This window comes from Neolamprologus brichardi, chromosome 10 (genome assembly GCF_056152115.1).
Source record: "Neolamprologus brichardi isolate AB-2024 chromosome 10, ASM5615211v1, whole genome shotgun sequence".
Lineage (NCBI taxonomy): Eukaryota > Metazoa > Chordata > Actinopteri > Cichliformes > Cichlidae > Neolamprologus > Neolamprologus brichardi.
The window spans coordinates 28,108,899-28,131,789 of record NC_142113.1 but is presented as its reverse complement, the minus strand read 5'-3'; the positions used below and the strand labels follow the sequence as shown (position 1 = coordinate 28,131,789).

General features: G+C 39.6%; 1 protein-coding gene across 1 annotated transcript in view; it reads right to left on the bottom strand.

Moving 5' to 3' along the window:
- myo7ab (myosin VIIAb) overlaps positions 1 to 22,891 on the bottom strand; it is a 53,473-nt gene that overhangs the window by 29,184 nt on the left and 1,398 nt on the right. Inside the window, exons 2-18 of the mRNA XM_087847481.1 lie at positions 22,786 to 22,888; positions 17,475 to 17,543; positions 14,901 to 15,014; positions 13,448 to 13,600; positions 12,595 to 12,779; positions 12,269 to 12,390; positions 12,018 to 12,160; positions 10,609 to 10,722; positions 9,739 to 9,892; positions 9,569 to 9,645; positions 9,312 to 9,431; positions 8,051 to 8,193; positions 7,754 to 7,964; positions 7,532 to 7,667; positions 4,214 to 4,320; positions 3,342 to 3,383; positions 2,619 to 2,756 (exon numbers count right to left, since the gene is read on the bottom strand). Of these exons, the coding sequence (XP_087703607.1) occupies positions 2,619 to 2,756; positions 3,342 to 3,383; positions 4,214 to 4,320; positions 7,532 to 7,667; positions 7,754 to 7,964; positions 8,051 to 8,193; positions 9,312 to 9,431; positions 9,569 to 9,645; positions 9,739 to 9,892; positions 10,609 to 10,722; positions 12,018 to 12,160; positions 12,269 to 12,390; positions 12,595 to 12,779; positions 13,448 to 13,600; positions 14,901 to 15,014; positions 17,475 to 17,492 (1,977 nt within the window). The 5' untranslated portion in view covers positions 17,493 to 17,543; positions 22,786 to 22,888. The remainder of the gene's footprint in view (positions 1 to 2,618; positions 2,757 to 3,341; positions 3,384 to 4,213; positions 4,321 to 7,531; positions 7,668 to 7,753; positions 7,965 to 8,050; positions 8,194 to 9,311; positions 9,432 to 9,568; positions 9,646 to 9,738; positions 9,893 to 10,608; positions 10,723 to 12,017; positions 12,161 to 12,268; positions 12,391 to 12,594; positions 12,780 to 13,447; positions 13,601 to 14,900; positions 15,015 to 17,474; positions 17,544 to 22,785; positions 22,889 to 22,891) is intronic.

Sequence of the window (22,891 nt, the reverse complement as noted above, 5' to 3'; positions counted from 1 at the left end):
AGATAGTTTTCCCAGCCAAAATGTAGTCCTACTGATAGTCTTATGTTACTGCAATAATACTTTTTATGACTTTTTAAGACTGTATGTTCAGCATTACGAGTGTTGAGTTTTTCATGAGTTTACCTTCAGACAGAGCTAGCGTTTTCATGCTGTAATAAGTTTTTATGCCGGGTATATGCTAAGCTAATTTAGCATCATCGGTTTTCTCATTTAACTCTACAAATATGAGAAAGTTTAATATTTATATATATGTATATTGTGTGATAGGAAATATTTAGACCCTTTATATAAGTAAAAATTCTACTTTAGTAGCCTAACAGTATGAAAACTTTACTATATAACTGAGACAGTCTGTTTTCAGCCGTGGCTGCACTCTGAACTAGGGTGACCAACTGTCCTCTTTTCCCCCGGACACAGTGTTGCCAACTCCTCAGTAAGGAAAATCGCTATTGGTTGTCCTAAAAGTCGCTAGAAGTCGCCAAATGACGTCATCGCTTAATTTGCATAATTGGTCATGCTAATGTAATTGTAACCTACGTTTTTGGAGAGAGAAATAACATCATGGAAGAGACATAAAGTGAGTAAAAAAAACGTCCTATATGCAGTTAGAATTTATTTAGAACTACAAATTAAATTTCTTTTAGCAATTATTGTTTTTTTAATGTCACAATTCCAACCCTGATCCTTTATCCAGGCCTGGACCGGCAAAAGTGACCTGAAATTGGCACTCTGGTGGAGTTACTTTGTGTGTGAGAGTGTGTGTTTATAAGTAGTTTTAAACCTTGTGATCCACAAAACAGTGTAACAGTAAAAGAAGAATTGACTTTGAGTTACAGTCAGTGCGGGAGCAGCGGCTTCGCTCATGCGCGATTCATTTGCCGTTTGGACGCATAGGTGTGAACGTCTCCTGCCCTGATAGCAGCTGGGGGAGGACTATCCTCCGCCTGTGAGCGCTTTGGTATGGGTGAGGTGCCCACGGCAGCACCGCTGCTTGTTGAGAGTAAGAGCGATACACGTTTTCACGTCAAAAAGTCGTCATAAATAAGTCTCCAATAATACCAGAAAAAGTCGCCAGATTTGTCGCTAGTCACTTTTTAGAAAAAAAGTCGCTAAGGGGATCTGAAAACTCGCTAAATATAGCGACAAAGTCGCTAAGTTGGCAGCACTGCCCGGACATGTCCACTTTTCACATTCTGTCCGGGGGGATTTTCGAGATTGATAAAAATGTCCGGGTTTTCCTGTATTCCGACAGAGGACCCATGTGTGTGACGTCGTTCTGCGCTCACAGATGGGACTGACAGCGCGCAGCAATGCGCCTAATGATGTTTGAACGATCCCAAAGCGCAAGTGCATCTTTTCAGACGAAATGCAAAAGAAATTTCCCTCATACTGACCATAGCTGGACTGACCATCGGGCATACTGGGATGGTTTTGTTGTTGTTGTTGTTTTGTAACAGTATAAACAATGAAAGGTGGTGGATTGGCCAGATGCTGGCCGGTGAGTAAAAATAACTAAGTTATTTGGTGGTGTCTATGGCGGAGCTTCCAGAGAGGCCAGCAGGTGGATGAGTGTCAGGTAAACTGAACTTCAGGTAAGAAGTTATGACCTGCAGTATGACCTATCTGGGTCAGATATAAACCAAATTTAGGTGTAGTTTATTTGTGCTGACATTTTACAGTCAGTTACAATAACTCGTACTGCGTACTAGCTAGCATGACGGAGTTTCTATACAGCTGGGTGGGTGCTATGTTACTGATAGTGATATGATATCGGTTTGGATATCTGGTGAGAGGGAAACATGAAGATGAAACCAGGAGATGTCCTTACTGAATCATCAGAGCTGAACAGGTAATGGAGAAACAGGTTTACCTTTAAGGTGCCTTGAATGAGTTGAAGGGAAGTTATGAACTGTTTCAGAGAAACAAATAACACCAGGATCCTTTTCTAAGTAGCTGACAGCTGGTAACTGTGTCAGAGGCGGGTCTAGCAAAGTTTTGCCAGGGGGGCAGGTAGGGCATTAACAGGGAAAGCGGGACACAATGAAATACTTTTCTTTCTTATTCTCATTTAAAATGACTCACTTTTAAAAAATAATTATCTGAATCTTACAAACAAAGTTCTTATCTGATGTAAAATGTATAGAAATCATACATATACCAACAAGACTGTACATCACTGTCACAACAGCGTTCGTTTTCATTCAAAGGCTTCATGGCTTTTCCTATAATATCTGGTGGGCCGGTCTATAGTCAAAATGCCCTGGTCAATTTTTTGTCCCAGTCCAGCCCTCATACCGACCCAGTACTGGTAATTTTTTTTTATGCAGATGAGGCATTATTTCTGTACCATTATTTAATTCCAGAGGTTTTTAAGTTATTTTTTTTGCACTTGTTGACTTGTAAAAGCCTATATGACATTTATTTCACAATTAATTAACCACACAGAGAAGGCATCGTTTAAATATGTTAAATATGTTTCTTTAAGCAAGTTCTTCATGACTGAGCTAAGTGTCCTCTTTTTTTGGAAATCAAAATATGGTCACCCTACTCTGAACATCTCTCTGTACTCTGGGGCATCGCAACACAGAAGCGCATACATAGTAATAAATCATGCTCACCATGGGTTTTTTAAGTTCGTTGGGTTTTATACAGCGAACGAAGAACGGCTGACACACACTGAGCGTCCTCATCAGCAGCTCCAGAGATCGTTTGAATTGACTGCTCAGAGTCGGGGAGCGCTTCCTCGTCTCAACGCCCTACGAACGCAAACACATATAAAACAGATAGTTTCAGAATGTTTGCACTGCAGGTAAAGGCATGCTATTGATGCTGCTGTAATGGGACATCACAATGGTATAAAAAACACCCTAAATGGGAATTTAATTTCGAACGCCTACAACCATAAATAACCAGTGGCTTCAAACTCTTAAGATCCACAAAGCAAACACAGATCGCTCACACGTTATTTCTATTGCACACGACGGACAATTAAAAGAGGAGACAACACAAAATCTCTGACACCAGTTGTCACTGTGATCCTGTGAGTAAAGCCAAAACACAATTAGATTTAAACATTTTAAAAGCATGCAGGAGTTTTCGTCTGTATGCAGAACTGCCTACTGTGTCAGAGAGTTTGAAAGCTTATTTTTCATTAACTTCACGCCAAATTTCCCCTCATCGGCACAATGTTCCCCTCTGCTTTTGGCACACCTGTGAAATAAAAAGAAGGGCTGGGAGGGAGCAGAGGGATGCTGCTAAGCACGTCATGGATAATTGGACTCGGCTTAAGAGAACACACACGGGGTTGGAGAGACCACATGTGGCTAAAGGCTGGTGATTACCTTGGGAGCAGGTGTGCTGGGCTGCTGATAGCCACACAGAAACTGATTTCAAGAGGAAAAGAAAGAGGAAAGAGAAAAGAGAGCAGAGTGAGAGGAGGTGTTTGTCATTAGGAGAGAAGGCGAAGGAAGGCAGAAGACAGCAGCGATGTTAACAACACCGGTCTACAGATTTAAAACGCTTCAGAAAGAAACTGAAAATGATGCAATGTGTTAAAGTAGGGTTGCTCGGCTATGGTAAAAAACATATTCACGATCATTTTGATCAATATTGTAATTTCATAAGTACATGTTTAATCTAAATACTTACAATCTTAAACATCATGCTATTTATAAATCTTTAAAACAAATTAATAAAGAGAGAGGTGGATGCGGTGTGGGACATCGGGTCATCAGGTAGGGAGCTAGGACCTTTAAGCTTGCCTCACAAGGGCAACTCACAGTCCCTGCAAAGCTGGGGTGGCAGATGTGCACATCGTGGGAGATCTGTGCAGTGGGAGAGTGATGGAAAGCTACAGTCTCATGTTGCTGACAGGGGCCGGGTAAAACAAAGGCACCTGCTCAGGCTTAATGTCTTTTCCTTCTTCTACCTACTCCTCTTGACCAAAGGCTCTCTTTCTGTCATTGTAGCTCAAGCTGAACAAACAATCAGTGAGGCTGAACTCTTTGAGAGGCGTGAAGGTGCGCTGCTGTAAAAGCCTTCATAAGCTTTGTAGTGAAAATTAATCCAAGAAAGTAATAAGTTCTTCCAGCTCAAAGCCAAAATCATAAATAAAGTGAATATCGATTATTTACCAACCCAAATAACCAAATAACAAAACAGAAAAAAGATACAACATACAGTGTCATGATTTTAATGTATTTGTTGGTCTCACCATGGCAACATCAGCCTGGAAGATCTGCTTGATGAACTTATTCTTGGACGAGTGGACGAGCTGAATGATGTCAGTGTGGAGGCTGTCTCGGTTTTTCTCCAGGAAGCCTGAAAGGAGGGCGTAATGAGAAAAAGCAAGACAGTGGACTGATTATATCTTATTTGAATCAACATTTTTACTGCACTGATTTTTGCACAGAAATTTATTTACAAAAAAATATCACTATGTTTTGGTCATGTTTTCAACACTAAATTGAACTGAAACGTTTTAATCTTAATCTTCTGTGAGTGTGACAACTGCTAACTTTCTTGAATGACCTTTTCAGATTAAATGAGAATGCAATGATTTTAAAGGAACAAGCTAAACTTCATACAGCAGCACAGTATCGTGCATGAGCAATATTCAATTCAATTTTATTTATATAGCACCAAATCACAACAGTCACCTCAAGTTGCAATACGTGTGTTTAAGAGAAGTTTAGGAAGTTTGCATTCACATCAAAACCAATTGTTATCATTAAATATCCAGCAGCTGAAGGGAGACAACACTTGGTTGTGTTAGCTAAGAGTCTGATTCACAATTTTCAACAATTTCCAAACAAACTCAAACAAACCAAGGGATATTTTCCTGAGGATGAACCGACATGTTAGTGAATTCTGTTCAAAGCTGGTCTGTATGTTGTAGCTTAGAGACATTAAGCAAAGTGAGGTTAAGTTAGACCCGAACTCTTCCACGGCATGCATTTTTCATTTCTCTTTGATATTTGGGCATATTGGGAACCAATGAATGTAAAAACAAAGAATTACCAGATTTTTTTTAACCTGATTTCTGTTTCTAAAAAAAATGAGAGCCACGTATGAGCATATTCATTTAAAATTTCGATAGAACAGAAGCATATAATGTCCTCGTAAGTGGATATCAGGCCCTTGTAAAGCAACATTAAGTATTTTGGTCTAAATAACCCAAAATGGGATGTCCACATATGTGGACGCTAGGTCCTAGGAGGTTAAAATAAAAAAAATAGTTAATCCACACCGGAACCAGTCACACAGGACAAATAAACACTGGGAATGGGAAGTGGGCTGGTCCTGAGTTAAGGAGTGTGTTGAAGCTGATGATCAGCCACTAGTGGACATTCCAGGCTGTGGTTGTCTAGGTAACCCTATGTATTTACCATGGTCTCATACGTCAGTCAACACTCTCCGTCACTCTCATGTGTTGTGGCTTCAATGTCTTGTCTTTAAGTTGAGAGGCCAATGGGCGGGTCCCCGTAGTGCCCGTAGTCACTTAAAGTCGCTGAATGTAACTGACTTTCAGTGGCCTCTGGACTAGGGATGGGTACTGGTATCATGGCACCGGTTCTGACATAAACGGTAGTAACCAGACCGAAAAGCAGCGCACATTTCGGTGCTTTATTTTATGAGATGTCATACACTTTGGATTCTAGCCAGTCATTTTACCTTTCCAAGGATAGTAGGCGGGCCCAGGTACGTACGTTCTTTTAGAGCAGAGCTACAGATGAAAAAATGCCCAAGGCGAAGCGGTCAAAAGTCTGGCTGTACTTCACAGCAAAAGATGCAAACTCAGCAGCCTGCAACAAGTGCTTTAAGGTGATACTGTGCAAAGGAGGTAACACCTTGAATCTGATGAAACACCTGGCGACGCATAGCGTTTTTTTTAAAGCCGAGAAATGCGCCGTATTTGATAGCTTGCTGCAAGAGCTCACACCGAGCACATCTACTGCGGGTGTGATGCCTGTTATCGGACCCGGAGTTAGCAACATCCCCCAATAACCCAAAGAGGAGAGTCTTGGCCCCTAGCCCTGCCAGTGTAGCAGAAATGATGTCGGATGATGATGGCAGCAGCAGCCGTTCTTCTCTGCGTAAGTAGCTTAATGTTGTACGTGTGTAATTTACGTTGAGTAGGCTAATCATGTTATTAAATTAATGCACGTAAGGTGAACTAGCAAACACCATCGTAGTGTAAAATGACCAAAGAAAAAGTGGAAAACAGTTAAACATGAGAGGTTTTTGGACAAAGTTTGTGTTTTTTCCATTGTTTAAGCACTGCTTCCAGCCCATAGTGATACCATATATAACCTATAGCTGCGGAAAAGGCTAACATTGTTATCTTTTTACAAAAAAAACAGCTGAACATGAGAGGTTTTTGGACAAAGTTTGTGTTTTCCATTCTTTAAGCACCGGCACCGTTTCAAAAGTACCGGTTTGGCACCAGTATCGGATAAAACCTAAACGATACCCATCCCTACTCTGGACGCTACATTGCTGCTAGTCACTTCCTGTTTGGATGCCCTTTTAAACTTTTCTCAACTACCAATGAGTGTGAAGGATATGACATTAACTTATGACAAGTTGGTAGACATGTTAGATGGTTACCAGACAACCAGAGCCGACTCCCAGCATCAAAACAATGCACGATGAGTGAATCGCTTCCTGTGTCGATATCCCTTAAGACCGGAACATCTGGCTTAAATGATTTCTTTGTAACTATTCTTCTGGCATCTAAACTCTAAATTCTTGCTTTGATTTTTGCAGATGAAGAATTTCTGATTGAAACCGATATTTATCCTTAATATCCTCTTTAATGTAATTCTGAGTGAATCTTGTGACACAAAGTGTTCAGTTTTGGACCAGCTCAGAGTATGTGATAATGATTAGTTTCTCCAGCAGCTGTAAGAGCCTGAGAGGTGAGAGCTCTGGTCAGATGTGATGAAGCATCTATTAAGACTGCTGTAGCCAAACACCCTCCATGAGACTCTCATCCGAACTGTCTGTGCTCCCTCAGAAAAAACTTCTTCAAGTTATTTTTTAATCAATATCATCTTAATGTGCCTGCTGGTAACTTTCCCTACTGACCTTTTAAAAGTAATAACTCGGAAAGAACACATTCGTTTTGAGGAAACAAGCAAAATCCTGTCAGGACAGGTTGATTTCAGAATCAATATCCTCTCAGGGTGCCTGCTGCTAACTTTTCTGAATGACCTTTTGATAGAATGTTTATTTCACCCACTTGATTGAAAGACGCGGGAAAACAACCTTCAAAGGCCAAATTAGGGTCTGGAGTTACTGGAAATTTATGCTTCAGCGGGAAATCAACGTTGTAACCTGATGTGCACCTCCCTAGACATGTAACTACATGTCAGGTCTATGCAACTTTTGTGACTGGCCTGTTCAGTACAGCTGATTCCTGCTGGTATTTTTAAATGTATCAGTGAGAGAATAAAAATTATTGCTTCAATATAAGTTTAAATCAGACAAACCAACACAAACAGAAAAAATCTGATGAACAGGGACGTACCTCTGGTCTCGTAATGTACCACTCCTGCAAAGTGCTGGATACCAAACTGGGTTTCGTAGCAGTTTTTAGGAGGAATGTAGTTGGAGTTGAGCTTGTGCTGAGAGTTGAGCTTATACAGCATCGTAGCATCAGTTCCCTGAAAAAATAAAAAAAACGCACATCAATCAAAGCCAAATTCAGTAAGACTTATCTTTACAGGTATCTACTAAATATCTGTTGCACCTTGGGAAACTTGCTCTCTTCATCTATGAGGGAGATGATGTTCATGGGTTTGTTGGCGATCATGTCCAATGCATCCTGGTTGTCTGTGAACTCAATGTGCTGCCAGCTGATGTCCTCCAGGTTGTATTCTTCCTGCTCCAGTTTAAAGACGTGGCGGACAAAGAATTGCTGCAAGTTCTCATTGGCGAAGTTGATGCACAGCTGCTCAAAACTACAGTGAAAAAAGAAGAAGACAGCGTTAAACTAATAAAGTAGCATAAATGATCTACAAAAACACTCTTTTACACAACTTCTCACCTGTTGACGATAAAGTTCTCAAAGCCAAAGATGTCCAGCAAACCGATGGATCTTCGGATGATGTTACTCTCGCAGGAAGGAGGTCGGTATATAGCAGCATTAATCTTATCCACTATCCAGATAAACAACCTCCCGTAGATCCCCTGGATGACAGAATTCATGAACTTTGCTGAAGCAGACTCGCTCACCGCCTCCTAAGTGTGCTTCTTCATCACCATCATTGTCTTCGTTGTACGGCAACGTCATTAGCGTCATTAAGGTTCGGAGACTCCCAAAAATATTTTCCCACAGACCCTTTCCCAGACTTCACTCCAACATAAATACTTCATAGTTATTAGGGATGGGAAAATGTTACACAATTACCACCAAAGGTGTAGAAATAACCAGCAGTGTCCCATCCACCAGCGTAGGGGGGTAAGTGGAGGGACACATTTTAAGGTAAGCCAGCACCTTCCTGTGTGTGCATCGCACCTGTGAAGGCTCTCCTAACCAAGCTCCATAAAACCATCATGACAGTGACAACAAATGTCCATGCCTTGTAATAATATCTAGGGTCTTAAATTCTCGCCTGCTCTGCAGAGTAGGATGATCTGATATCGTCGTGTTGGTGTTGTTCCCAGATCATCATGAAAATGTTGTTCCAGGTTCAACATTGCAAGTGACCAATCACATTATTGTGACGTTATTCTTTTGCGCACCAACCCATTTGTGCATTTATGAAATTCCAATGTTGCAAGGACAATATCAATTCTGCTTAGCGTTTATTAAAGGGTTAGGGTTAGGGTCAGGGTTAGGGTCCGTTGATCGGCGGACAAAGGCGGTTTCTCGCAGCTTAAGTACAGTTTTTTGTTTTATGCGAAGTGTTGTTTTGTTTTCCCGAAGTCGCAAAAGTATGACATCACAACATTCTGATTGGTCACTTGCAATGTTGATCCAGGAACAACCTTTAGTATGATGATCTGGGAACAACACCAACACGAGAATATCAGATCGTGCCTGCAGAGTAAGTGAGTCATGCATAGTTGTACATGAACGAGCTCTCCAACTTGCAGGTAATGGCTAAATTGGCTCTTTAGCTCACAGCAGATCTCCTGGAGAGCAAGTCAAGGACTCTGTTACCAGCTATAGCTGTAGAGTGTGTCTGCAGAAAGACAGCCTCATAGAAAGAAGAAGTTGGATTGTCTGGAGGACAATCACAACATGATCTGTGAAAGACTCGGTGATTACGTGTATTACCTCTAAAACAGGACAAAATCGGTACCTTAACAAAGGCGTCCCTGACATCCAGGCCTTGCTCCACACTTAGAGGGGTGACAACACTTTCACCACGCGTGATGAGGGTTCGTGTCGTCAAACACACCATCACATCTTTAGGCTCCACCTACGGTTCACAACGAACAAAAGCATCACCAAAAAACTGCCAGATATCAATTTGAAAGAGATTTAAAGCCACTCTTTTCTAAGGAAGAGCAGCAAAATGGTTGTGTGTCAATCATGTGTGTGAGAACAATTACAGACCTCCATAAGCGACGCAGCGGTCACCAGGTCAGGAGATCTCACAACCACACAGGCATCCAAATTATCATAGGTACGAGCTGAGGGAAGCAAGACAGAACATCGTTTTCTTCACAGGTTTGTAAAGTTTGCAAATTTTCTGATTGATGCTTCAGATTTGTGTATTCACGCACCCTCGAATCGCATGTTTCCCATATGCAGGATGGCAGCCAGAAGCTTGGAAATCTCCCAGGTTTCTGTCTCGGTGAACATGAGAACCTTCATGGCTGACAGGATGCTGGAATAATCACTCAGGTCATTGCGACCGTCACACTTTGTGCAGCTACCCTGTGATATAAAAGAAATCCAAGTTCAGTTGTGCTGTTTATGAGCAGAACCAGGCCGGCGGCTCCAGGTAACTGCAATGTGGCTTAATGGGTTTTACCTGACAGCTCCGAGTGAAATGTTCTGGGAAGCAGCTACGTGCTGCTCTTTATCGGAAAAGGTAAATTAACTTTACATTATTATTATATTACTTATGATCCCTGAAGCTTTGTGCACAACATTTACTGCACCATTTATGTTTCTGTACTTTAGCTTCATTTTACCATCAGGACACAGTCTTTTTCCACTCACTGTTTTTATTGTAACCTCATGCATTAATTGAGACATACTTTATTATGATTGGTAATTTTTTCTTTTACTAAAATAACACTTTGTTAATCCTTTGGTTGTGGAGGACCAGAGAGGGTGCACTACATACTGGAGCAAGAGCATAAAGAGCTTTAAAGACAAGAGAGTGATTTTAAAAGCAACATGTAAGCTGAAAGGCACCAGTGTGTTCTCTCCTTCCGGGCCCAGTAAACACTCAGACTGTAGAGGTTTGAAATATATTGAGGTTAATTAAAAACATTTTTAATAGAGCAGATAGCAGAGCACTGCAGTAGTCCACCCTGTTATAAACAAAAAACACAGTGATGTCCTAAGTGCTAAACTCGGCTACATCGATTTCTTAATTACTCATTTTTATCACTAAAAATGAGTAATTAACTGGCGAGACTCACCATGGTGAGGTAGGCGTAGTCTGTGGCAAGGCCCAGGCCCAGCTTTGACTTCATTTCAGGAGCCATGCCCTTCAACATGCAGTAGAAAATATGGTAGTTTCTCTCATCTGGAGCCTGCAGGAGCAAGAAAGAAGCAAACCCTGTATGTCCGACACACAATATGCTATGCACATGTAAGCAGCATCTACCTGATACTGTTTACGTATCATAAAGCGTATATATTATTAATCTTGGACCAGTATTTATTTTTTGTATGTAATATGTCCACATATGCAGGGAGACTGAATAGTTCATCTGCCCCTGTTTAATTAATGATAAATAAATGGTAATGGTAATGGCCTGTATTTGTATAGCGCTTTTACTAGTCCCGCCTAGGGACCCCAAAGCGCTTTACACACCCAGTCATCCACCCATTCACACACACATTCACACACTGGTGGAGGCAAGCTACAGTTGTAGCCACAGCTGCCCTGGGGCAGACTGACAGAAGCGAGGCTGCCATATCGCACCATCGGCCCCTCTGGCCAACACCAGTAGGCGGTAGGGTGAAGTGTCAAGGACACAACGACCGAGACTGTCCGAGCCGGGGCTCGAACCGGCAACCTTCCGATTACAAGACGAACTCCCAACTCTTGAGCCACGATCGCCCCTAGTCATGTGTAAATGACTAATTACACACTTTGATTCAGCTGTGAAGAGTTTGATTGTTTATTAAATATAACAACTCCTGTGAGCACCAAAGTGGAGGCAGCTGCTGTATAAACAAATAATAAATGACAAACTAGTAAAACATTAAGACAGGTGAGACTCCCTCCTGTTAAAAGGGAGTTTTTCTGATTGTCTGATTGTTTGTGTTTTCTTTCTACTATCGTAGGGTCTTTATCTTACTACCTTACAACAACTTAGGCAACAGTTGCTGTGCTTTGGAGCTATATTAATAAAACTGAATTTAAATAAATTGAAAATGATCACAAACCCAAACAGACAAAATCACCATCCAACGTCTTGCAGTTTTAGTTAAATTAATAATTTAATTCTTCAATATTTATTGCAAATATGCTCACAATATCTTCTTTATTTGTTTATTATTTGGTTAATGTGTATTTTAGTAGTAAAAACAGTCATCATGTAAACTTGAGACTGTATGTCTGTCATTGATGTCAGACTTTTGATTTTGTAAAAGATATTAAACTGTATTTATCTAAGGTTCAGAAGCAGGATCACAACTCCTAGACTCGCTGTCAGATAACCTCTACCCAGGAGCAGCCATCAATCTTCACTCAGGCCCATCCCAAACTGCATTCTCAGGTCTAGATCATTGCTTACCATCCATCTGTCTACAAATGTTAACTAATTGTGGTTGGAGTTGTGAAAGATTTAACATATTTAATCTGGATCTGGTTTCTCACCTGTCGACACACACGGGACTTCTCCAACAGGTACTGCTCTATTTTGGCTCCTTCAATGGCCCCTCGCTTGTTGAAGTGGATATCTATGTACTTCCCAAAGCGACTGGAGTTGTCATTTCGAATTGTCTTGGCATTGCCGAAAGCTGAAAAAATTGACAAACAAGACGATGAAGGTGACCCATGACACTTTCTTCCATGTTCACTGTCCATTCGTGGACTGAAGGTGATCTTTTTTGGAGTTTAATGCTTACCTTCGAGGATAGGCGTGGCTTCTAGGACTTGCTGCTCTATCCAGGAGTGCTGCCCGCTGATGGCAGCGAGGAACTGCAGAATCAGCTTTGTGCTCTCAGTCTTCCCAGCTCCAGACTCACCGCTGCCTCATAAAGAAAACAGTGACATAGTCATGCAATAAACATGACAATTTCATTACAAATAAACTATTCAAACAGCAGCAGCACACAAAGGATACTAACTATGACCAGCCTCGTTCTCCCTTTTTAACCAACAGGGGCTTTTCCTGTTTAGAAATGGCGCACGTCCATCACTCTAAGTTCTTATGAAATGATCAAGCGCAAACCTGATGATGCAGCACTGGTCCTTGTTGTTCCGCTGCATGTTGAAGTAACAGTTGTCTGCGATGGCGAATATGTGCGGCGGCATCTCGCCGATCTTCTTATTGGTGTAGAGGCGGATCTGGTCTGGAGTGTAGATGGGCAGCAGCTGGTAAGGGTTGACTGCTACCAGTATTGAGCCTGTATATGTCTGCAGACACCCAAAGACAGACGCAAGTCGATGTTTTAAACATGAGATAGATCAAAAACTCAGGGACAAAATATGTGAATCAAACACTACTAACATGGTATGATTATAAAAACTCTATTATTCCTATTTAGTGGTCTTAACTTTGACTTACTAGCATTTCTAAGATTGGGTGTTTTACATTTTTTCAATTAAATTTTTTTCCTGTGTAATCACACAATTGGGGGAATTGGTGGTAAGGTTTACTGAATGCATATGAGTGGCTGTTTAACATTTTTCCTATTAAGATTTTTTTTCTACTCAAACATTTATGCTGTGTACAATATAGTTCTTAATGACCCTGATGAAGGCTAGAGGCCGAAAAGCATTAGTCAAGTCACAAAGCTGTTCTTTATACTACAAGTACAAATGCCTGTTTCTATCGGTGAACCTCCGGTCAAACAGCAAGGAAGGGACGTTCTGTTTTATTTATAGCAACAAGTAAATGCTGCTGTTGCTGGGCGCTTAAGATACAAGTAAACAGATTAACCTGAATAAGACCTTAACTGGGCCAAAGCCAGTGGTTACTGCTTTGCTGAACACGCGAGTAAAAGGCCTGGAAGTTACAGAAACTAATTGCACCTCAGGCGATCGTACATGCAGCTGCGTTGGTGCCACGAAGGGAAACTTACGTAGATGACGCATTCATTATAGCGGATTAGCAGGTTACGGAGGATGCCAGCTTCATTGAGGTCACCCAGACGGATCATGTCCTCCACCCCGTGTATGGAGGTTGGGTGCATGGGTTTGATGTTGGTGGCATTTTGAGGGGAAATCCAGTGCTCCTGCATTGGTGAGGAACGAGGAAGCAGATTAGAGGAACAAAGGCCTCAAAAGCCACATGAAGTCACACTGACTCGTCCTTCTTTGACGGAAACAATTAATTGGCAGTTTTGTGTCATTTTAAAAGGACAAAAAAATCTGTATGCTACCTGTCATATAAACAGATTCAGGGTACAGTGGTGTTTAGACGGGGAATGAAAATAATAATTGTAATAAAATGAACACTGGTATCAACAGTAAGACAGAAGGAGTGTGGTTTAGAGTTAGAAATAAAGAAAAAAATATCTAAAATAAAATTCAATAAATCCGATAACATTCAAGTAAAATTCTGTCTTTAATGCTGCAGATCAACACAACACAGAACTTGATTGTTAAACAACTTGACTTGTGCACTTCATCTTGGTCTATAAGCACTGTCATGAATACATTTGTGAGGACGAACAAAACATGAGAGTTTATTGAGGCTGATTTGCCCCCCCCCCCCCCCCCCAAAAAAAACAAACAAACAAAACAAACAACAACAACAAACAAAAACCTAAAAAAAATACAAAACAAAGTTCAAAAGCCAAAGGAAACTATATCGGGAACACACTAGAATCAAGAGATAACTAAACACAACTGAACACAATTAAGTTAAATGACAGAAACTAAAACTAGAGACAATGCATGGGAGACTAAGTAAAACACAAACTAAATAGAAACACTAAACATGAAGCGAGACACTGATGGACCAAACTCTAATACAAACAGAAGCTCGAACTAAGAAACAAGGGCTCACAATACTAAGGGAACACATGAAGAAAAACGAAAGTAATAAGTGAACTAAGAATGAAGCAAATACTCAAAAAAGTTCAAACCATTTAAAACCCATGACCATGAAAAGCATTACAAATTATTGGACGCAGATTAGGTTTAATGGTCTAATACAATACAAGTGTGCAACAGCAAAACACAGTCTGAGTTTTGGACTCTGAATTCAGGTCTATTGTTAACTATTCTTGATTTATTTAGAATCTAAGCTTGGGCGTTTGGAGCTCTTAGTTTATAAATCTTTTCCTCTGTTTTTGGCCTTTAGTTCTTATTACTTGTGTTCTCTGGTTTTTGTCGTATCCTGTCATCAAGTCCTCCCTGATTATACTCTGTGTGTGTATATAGCGTCAGTCCACTTTCAGTCCTTATCACAGTATCTACGCAGTCTCCTTTGTTTTCATATTTGAAAAACCTAAATTCTAGTTTCTCTTGTTTATGTAGTCTACCTTGGAGTACTGCTTTCAGGTCCTTCCTGCTTTTCTGCAGACTTACCCGGCCTTCATCATCCAGAACCTGGATCTGTCCAGAGTCGCACAGTTTGACCACGGCTCCCACGGGGACGTCAAACTCCCGGCCCGTTTTAAGATCCAGCCACACATAGTCCCCCTGGATTACAAAACTTTAGTTAAAGACTCCAGGAGGTAATAGAATAACATCATAATATCAGAGCAAACTGAAGCTGAATGATTTTATCTCCTTGGGAAAGTTCAGAGCACTTGTTAAAAAAAATCTGTAACCGAAGATGTCAACTGTTTGTAATCATATAATCTCTCATCTCATACTTATACTTTAACTCTTTTTATTCCTAGATGTTATTTTGAAATTTGAGCAGAAAACATCAGGTTTTCCCCGTAACAGCTGCAAAACCTGATGAGCTGCATGTGCCTTAGCTGTACATGACATTTGTTACGGTCTCCTTGTCTGCATTCAACTATTTGAATATACATGTTGGATAACCAGGAAATATCAGTTGCACCACACACCCAGTTACCCAGTTTTTCAGCTGCCAACTGGTCACAATTTTGAGGATTTAGCCTGAAAAAAGGATTTAAACTTGACCACATCCACCAGAAAGGCCATGATGTAACACTGAGACTTAGGTAACCCCATGTAACAACAAATAAGGCTTAATTTTCCTGAGGTGGAACCAACACTTAGCAAAAACCATGCCTGAGCAGGTTGCTACAGGAGGTATTAAAAATCGACAAAACAGTCAACCAATCATGGCACTGACTGTGCCATTAGACATACTATGAAAAGCAAGCCCCCTGGAGATGAACACAGCCGACCCTAAAAAAGTGCATTTATCATCTTAGACGTGTCAGCACAGAGGTCATTTTGTGTTTTGCCAATGAATGAAAAACACGAGGTGTCATTTAGATGTAAATCAGAAGGGGAGCTGGTATAACCCTCATCATAACACTGCAGCACGATGCTCAGCGTTCATCCCCACAGTCTAGACTGTGACCTTAAAGATGCTATTTTTGCTTCCATTTAACAACATCCAGATGTCTCCCACTCGAATGAGATTCACAGCCGTGGCTCTGAGCTGAGATTGAAACGGTGCAGGAGTGTCTGAGTCGTGCCCTGCAGGACTCTCGGGGGAGAAAGGCACTGGCATCTAGTTATTGAAAGGGAAACTATTGATGGCCTGATATGAGGTAACTGCCCAGCTTTTTCTATATTTATTGTGTCAGGACTGTGGAGCTCACCCTGAATAAATCATTCTTCTACACAATTAGATTTTCGGTTGTTTCTTTTTACATTTTAATTTAATTTAAAATCATTAAACCTGCTGGCTGGCCCACCATAACAAACAAACATTCCCATAAGATACTAATATGTCAGGTTAAACTGATCTACTTGCATGAGTTGATGCTAAAGAGACCTAAACTATGCTTTTTGTGTTAAAGTAGTAGAGCCACAATCTGGATTTTAAGCCGATCTTTTATGAACAGAGGCACTGGCAAGGTTGATGTAACCATTATGGCCTCTCATAATAATAATATGGAAGAAGAAAATGAACGAGTTCAGTAATCTTCCGCCCTCCTTCAATAAATCCCAAATGATCCTTCAGACAGACAGTAAAAAGTGCTGCTGTGCTCAGATATTCACCTACTGACTTCTGAGCCCTTACAAAATTGAGTTTAATTTTCCCTTCTTAAATAATCAAACACAGAATACTATGTATCAAGTTTGTGGTTATGGCAGAGGCTTAAGTCATTAGGGAAAGCTCTGTACCTCAGTGGAAAATCAAAAGAAACCATCATAATACAAATGCACTGAAGCGTGATCACCCTAACCTCAACTCTAACCCTCAGCAAAAATAACTTCTGAGTCTCTGCGATTAGACAGAAAATAAAATCAATGACAAAAAAAACAAAAAAAACAAAACACTAGTCTGTTTAGCCTTTCTCTAAAAAAATAATATTATGGTAGAGTCAGCATCTATGAAGACTTAGATCTCAGACAATTAAAGCATCTGATATGAAATAACTTGAAATTTCAAATTATTTTCTCAAACTTTTGACTTATGGATCCATGCAAATTTTTTTCTCTCCACTGGCAAAAACACTGGTCCAGTGGTCGCTATGTAAAAATCTTTTGGCGAGTAATGCATTGAAAAGTTCCTTGTAACTGCTTTGTTCTCCAATATATTTTTTTGTTATCGACTTGGGTGCAAATACTCTCCAAATACTCGCAGAGAGGTAGGGAAACTGCAAAAAATGTGATGCAATCCAGAAACTGAGACTCATTTCCTTCAAAGTAAAATCTGTGCCTCTCTGCTACAACAAATAAACTGCTGATGTCAATGTCTAACCAGGTCCCATTACAACATGGACAACAACAGAAACACCACCTTTTTAAAAATAATAAATATCAGCAAAGGAAAAAATATTACCTGACTTTTTACATTAATATCCATCCATAATTCCCACAGAACGCTTGTACAGAAACAAACTTAAGAACTTACTTTTAATACACGGACAGGACAAAGAGGTTGGAAGTGAACGTCTACAGACGAGGATTCTGTAGACATTCAGAAGCATTTGGTACAGGACCCACCTGTTGCAGAATGACCATGGTTCAGCCTTGTGTTGATTCCAGGTCATCAGAAGTCACCATATGAGGGCTCTGAAATGAAACCAGTCACAGACATCACATTAACTTTGAGACAACAGACTGCATCTACTTCGTATGTATGAATTACACATGTTTATACACACAGTTTGAGGGAAAGTCACCAAAACAAAGACTGTTCAACAGGTTTCTTTGGATAATGGTTGACGAGATGAGATGAGGGGGAAAAAAACAGGATACACAAGTTTTTCATGTTCTTTGCCACGTGGGGTTGAGACCAAGAAAAAACGTCTACTTTTAATTCATTATGATATATTATGCTTTTTTCTACCTCTATACTATTAACTCTACTCAAAATAGACACTTCCTCTCATTTTAAGCCAGCTTTCTTTGGATTTGCTGCTTCCCCCAGTCTGAAACGAGCTGAAACATGGATGATTTTTGAAGACTAACAGTTGCCAACACGAGAGTATGTCAGCATTAGCAATGTACACAAAAGATATCTAAGTTTATATTGTTGTGCTGCCATCATCGACCTCTATTTATTACAAACCATCTACAGTATTTTTACAGGTGCATAGGATTGAAGTTATGACTGCGTTCATTTATTTTTGGAGCATTTAGGAGCAAATCTAAGCTGTGTGACACAAACATTAGGCTTCTTATCACCTACAAAGCTGTTATGGTGAACATTTTTGGCTAACTCCCACCAATACAGAGCAGTATTATCATTATTATCATTCATTTAGTTTCATGTTGAATTTTAGACTCTGTTTTAGCTCTGTTTGAGCCTCCACCCATTCCTAATGAAAGCATGTCACTCTATAGCTTCAAAAAGCTCCACTGATCTCAAAGGGCAATGGACTGCATTTGTGGTAGAGATGCGTGCCATAAAAATCACTATAAAAGTTGCAGAGACTGTGCACACCAGACACATTTCATATTGCACACTTAAATAAACTAGATCAGAGACGTGCTGTAGTTCGTGACGGGCTTTAGGAGCCATAAGAGGTCTGAGATCTAATATGAGGAGGTGAACAAAAAGTCTGATTTTCATTTCTGACCACCATCAGTCCTTTCAGAGCCGAGACGCACAGTCCTGTGGTTCAACCAGTGAAGGAAACGGGGGGCGGGTGCAGAGTTTAAAGGGTCTGATAGGGGCTGTTAAAGGCTTACTGGGATTCCTGGGGCTAATCCCATCGCTTAAGTACGAGGCATAGTTGTTGCAGCTATGATTTTCCTTCCATGTGAGGCTGTCTTACTGTTTTTGTACTCATTTATATTAAAGGTGATGTGGCTGTTACATATAGTGGGATACGTGTTTATAGTGGCCTTTTTGTCTAAGGAACTATAGAAGAGGAATTGTTAGTCTTTAAAGGTTTGTATTTTGTATTGACTATAGCACACACAGAAAAACTACTAGAGTATGAGTGACACAAGCTAATTAAACAAGGCGAGGTTTGGAGCTGTTAGAAAACAAATAGATTGGTTTGAATTAATAAAGGCAGGATGAATGAGGTGGGCGAATGGAGAAATAAAACTAAGATGACTGCTTCTCTGCTGATTCATTCTGAGGAAAAACAAACACGTTAGTAATATAAATAGCCTGTGTGGCCAGAGAAGAAACACAATGACCCAGAGGATATGAGTGATGAAGATAAACCATGTCACGGGGGAGGGGCTAAATCTATTAAATACCCATTGGAGCACTAATAAATCTATTAACATTTATTTAGACTGCAAAGAAAACTGTATTAAAGTCTGATTATATGCACATAAAAAATAAGCTTCATGTGGTGAAGTGAAGCTACTGAAGGGCAATAGAGTTGATATACAATTAATTACCAGTCACAATATGTTCAGCTTAGACCAAGACAGAGCTTCTAATCCAGAACCACAGGGTGCCAATCTGGCAACCGTCCCAAACACAGACACTTAGCTCTCCACCTGACTCTACAATGTGGACTGGCGTCATCGTGGCCTCACTAGTTTTTATTTTAATTTTATTTTAATTATAAGTATTTATTCAAACACCTTTTCTCTCTTTTTTAAGAGTGAAAGAGAAAAAATGTAATAAAAAACAGGAACGGGACTTAGTAAAGATATAAATACAATTAAACAATAAAAAGAAAATAAATAAGGTACAGTAAGTAATGCAAAGGTACATTTAGGAAAACTATGATGTAATGTCATGGAGAAGGTGACTCTTTCCATTGTAAAAATTAGTCTCATTTTATAATACAGCCAGCAACTAAGGGCGTAATCCCACTGTAATCAGACGAATTTCAATGCATTTTATTTGAAGTTACATGTGATTATATCTCCTGAAAAGTAGGCGAGCTAGAATAAAGGGGTCCTGAGTGAAGTTTTTACAGGAAAAAGGAACTTACTAGACTGTTATGTAAATGTAAGTACTGTGCAAGTTGTTTTAAGTAATGCACATGCAATTTCATGTTATTTTTGCAGAAGAACAAACACTATTTCCCCATTTTTATTTTTTTTTTACATCTTTATTTAGTATTCATTATGTTAGTGTGCGTGACGGATGTTCTATTATTCAACTGTCCAGAAAAATGCAGTGTATTTACAATGTAAGATGAAGAAATTGTTTGTTTTACTGCAAAATTACCTTAAAATTAAAGAGTACTTAAATTACTCTCAGATTAATTTGTTTCCTTTCGTGTGAAATACCTGAAGTTATACAACATTTAAAGCTACTTATACACTAAAAGCATTAACAGCCTGATTTCTGTTGACATATGTTGACAAAAAGAAAAAAGAAACCAAATAAATTTCTTGTGTATTTTTATGTTATTTTTAATTTTGTACACACACAGTTTATTTTTTTTTACTAATATTCCAGTTTGCTAAAATATTTTCCTCACCCAGTTTTAGTTTAGTTTTCCGCTTAGGTTTCTAAAACCTCCGAGGTTGAAAAGGCAGCGAAAGACATCCCTGTTTACTCTGACAATTTAATCAAGTGTTTGCAGCAGTCCTGCTTTTATGACATTTACTTTTCAGGTTTTCAATTCTTGCACAAATATTAACCACCAATTTTATTTTCTGTGTTCTATTGTAACTTTACTCCAAATTTTGTGAACTTTTATGTCCTGTTTTCTTTTCAAAATGCTGCTTTTTTAAATGTACTTTGCAATTCCTGGGTGTAAAAAGCAATATATAATTCAATATTTCTTGCCTGCTTACTAACACTGCCTTGTTTAATACAAAAAAGTAATAATAATATAATAAAGGATCCAAACCATTATCACAGTAACCTATGTAACTGACACGCTTTTGCATTGAGCTGCTTATGAAGAGGATGCTGTGACACAATGTGATCTGTTGGAGGTAATCCCCATTTATTCTAATAGCAGCAAAGGATAAGCAACATCATGTAAACAAACGGCCTGACTTTGAATTTCTGTGCAGAAACAGTGCAAAAGTTGTCTAAATTCACCAGAACGTGAACATATTTATGAGCGAGACATAATACTGATATATTGGGGTAATACTGAAAATAGGAGAGAAAAAATAAGTACAAAAAGTTCCTAAAGTAGAAGCTAAATCATTTATAGGGAGAAATAAAAGAGAAGATAAAAGTGCTGTGGAGCTTAGAGGTCAGCCAGGTGTATGAAATACTTTAGTAGTTCAACAGATTTTGTTCACAAGAGTACAAGAACTTTTACAACACCACTTAAATCCGTATCATTAAAGTCTTCTTCTTTCATTTGCTCCCTGTTGGGGTCACCACAGCAGATCATCTGCCTCCACCTCACCCCTGCCTCACACAAACCCTCTGCATGTGCTCCTTCACTACATCCATAAATCCATCCTTTGACCGACATATCCACTCTCCCAACTCTGTACATGTCCAAACCATCTCAGCAGTCCTTCCCTAACTTTGTCTGCAAACTGTTCAACCGGCAAACATTAGGCTCATAAACAGGTGAGAAAATTGATCATGAAACCATTAAAAAGAAGGCCAGTCTTGAAACTACAGTCTCTTAAGAAACAAACAAAACAAAACATAAAACAACCCTCATTGTTGATATATTTTAGCAGATCAAAAGCTGAAGTTGGATAGCATATAACAATCATTGGGGAAAGGTGTGTCTATCATGCATCGTGTGACAATTCTAAGAGTTTTCAAAGGGATGAAGCTACTTAATGTGGTAAAAAAATAAAAAATCATGTTTTTGTATTACTCTTATGGGTTGTGATAGATCTCCGTTGATCGCTCATTTTAAAAAATGCACCATTTTTAACTACTGGTTACTACTGGATAACGTCATTTCACCATGATGCTGGTGAAAAAAACCACTACTTCTTAAATAAATGACATCAGCAATAGTGTATAAAAATTTGTAAACACCCTTATCTGTTCTTTTGTTTATAATTATACATTTTCTGCTGAGTTTGTTCTTGACTTTTTTTGATAGTCCCTCGACTGCTCTTCATGATTACTTTCAGCTGTGTTCCCCTGATGTTTCCCATCTTCCCTTTTGTATAATTAAACCCTCAAACTGCTTGTGTTCTTATTCTGTAACACTGACTGTTTGAGCTTTTTATCTGCCGGTGAGTTTTCCCCTCATCTGCAGTCTGGAGTTTTGGACTCTTGCTCCAATAAAGATGTGGGTTTTTTTGTTTATAAGTTTTGTTGTCTATATTTGGGAGCATTTGACCGTCCTGTGATGTCTGCCTTTTGTGATAGGGAGTACTGCGGCATCCCACCTTCCCACAGCCTTGCTGATAGATGCTAGGATATTTAACTAAAACTAAAAACACAAAGCTCATGTTTGTGGCTTCAGAAGAAAACGCTTAAAAATTCAATGGCAATGTTGAGATATTCTAATCTGCATGACATCAGGGGACTGAATAGAAAACTACGTCGTAGTTAATGAGGCTACAAACCGGCTGATAGGCCACAAAAGGCTGACAGATCTTGATTGAATAATTAAGCACCTGCCAGGTGTTGTTTGTGTCTTAGTCTTATAATCAGCTGTCACTGGGCAACTGAAAGTTTATTGTTAATTTTTTCTCTTTTTTTTCACTTCCCAAAATCTAAAAAAAAATTACTAATAGAAATTGCACATAACATTAACTTTCCTGCTGTTTTTCTGCCTGACAACTATTTCTTCAACCTCTTCTTCTTACGAGACCCAGAGTCACTCTGGTCTGAGATTTTCATGTAACGGCTGAGAGAAATCTTTAAGTCCCCGGCTGCTAATCTGTGTGTGTGGCCTCTAATGCTATTCGAACAAGTGTTTGCACAGCACATGCGTCCGCTGTGACTCACATGGCAGGGATTCACAGGCTCCGGCGCACAGGGGCGCGCAACGTTCATCATCGATCAAGAGAGTTCAGGAGACTCATTTCCATGAGGTCAAGTGCTTCAGTGTCTG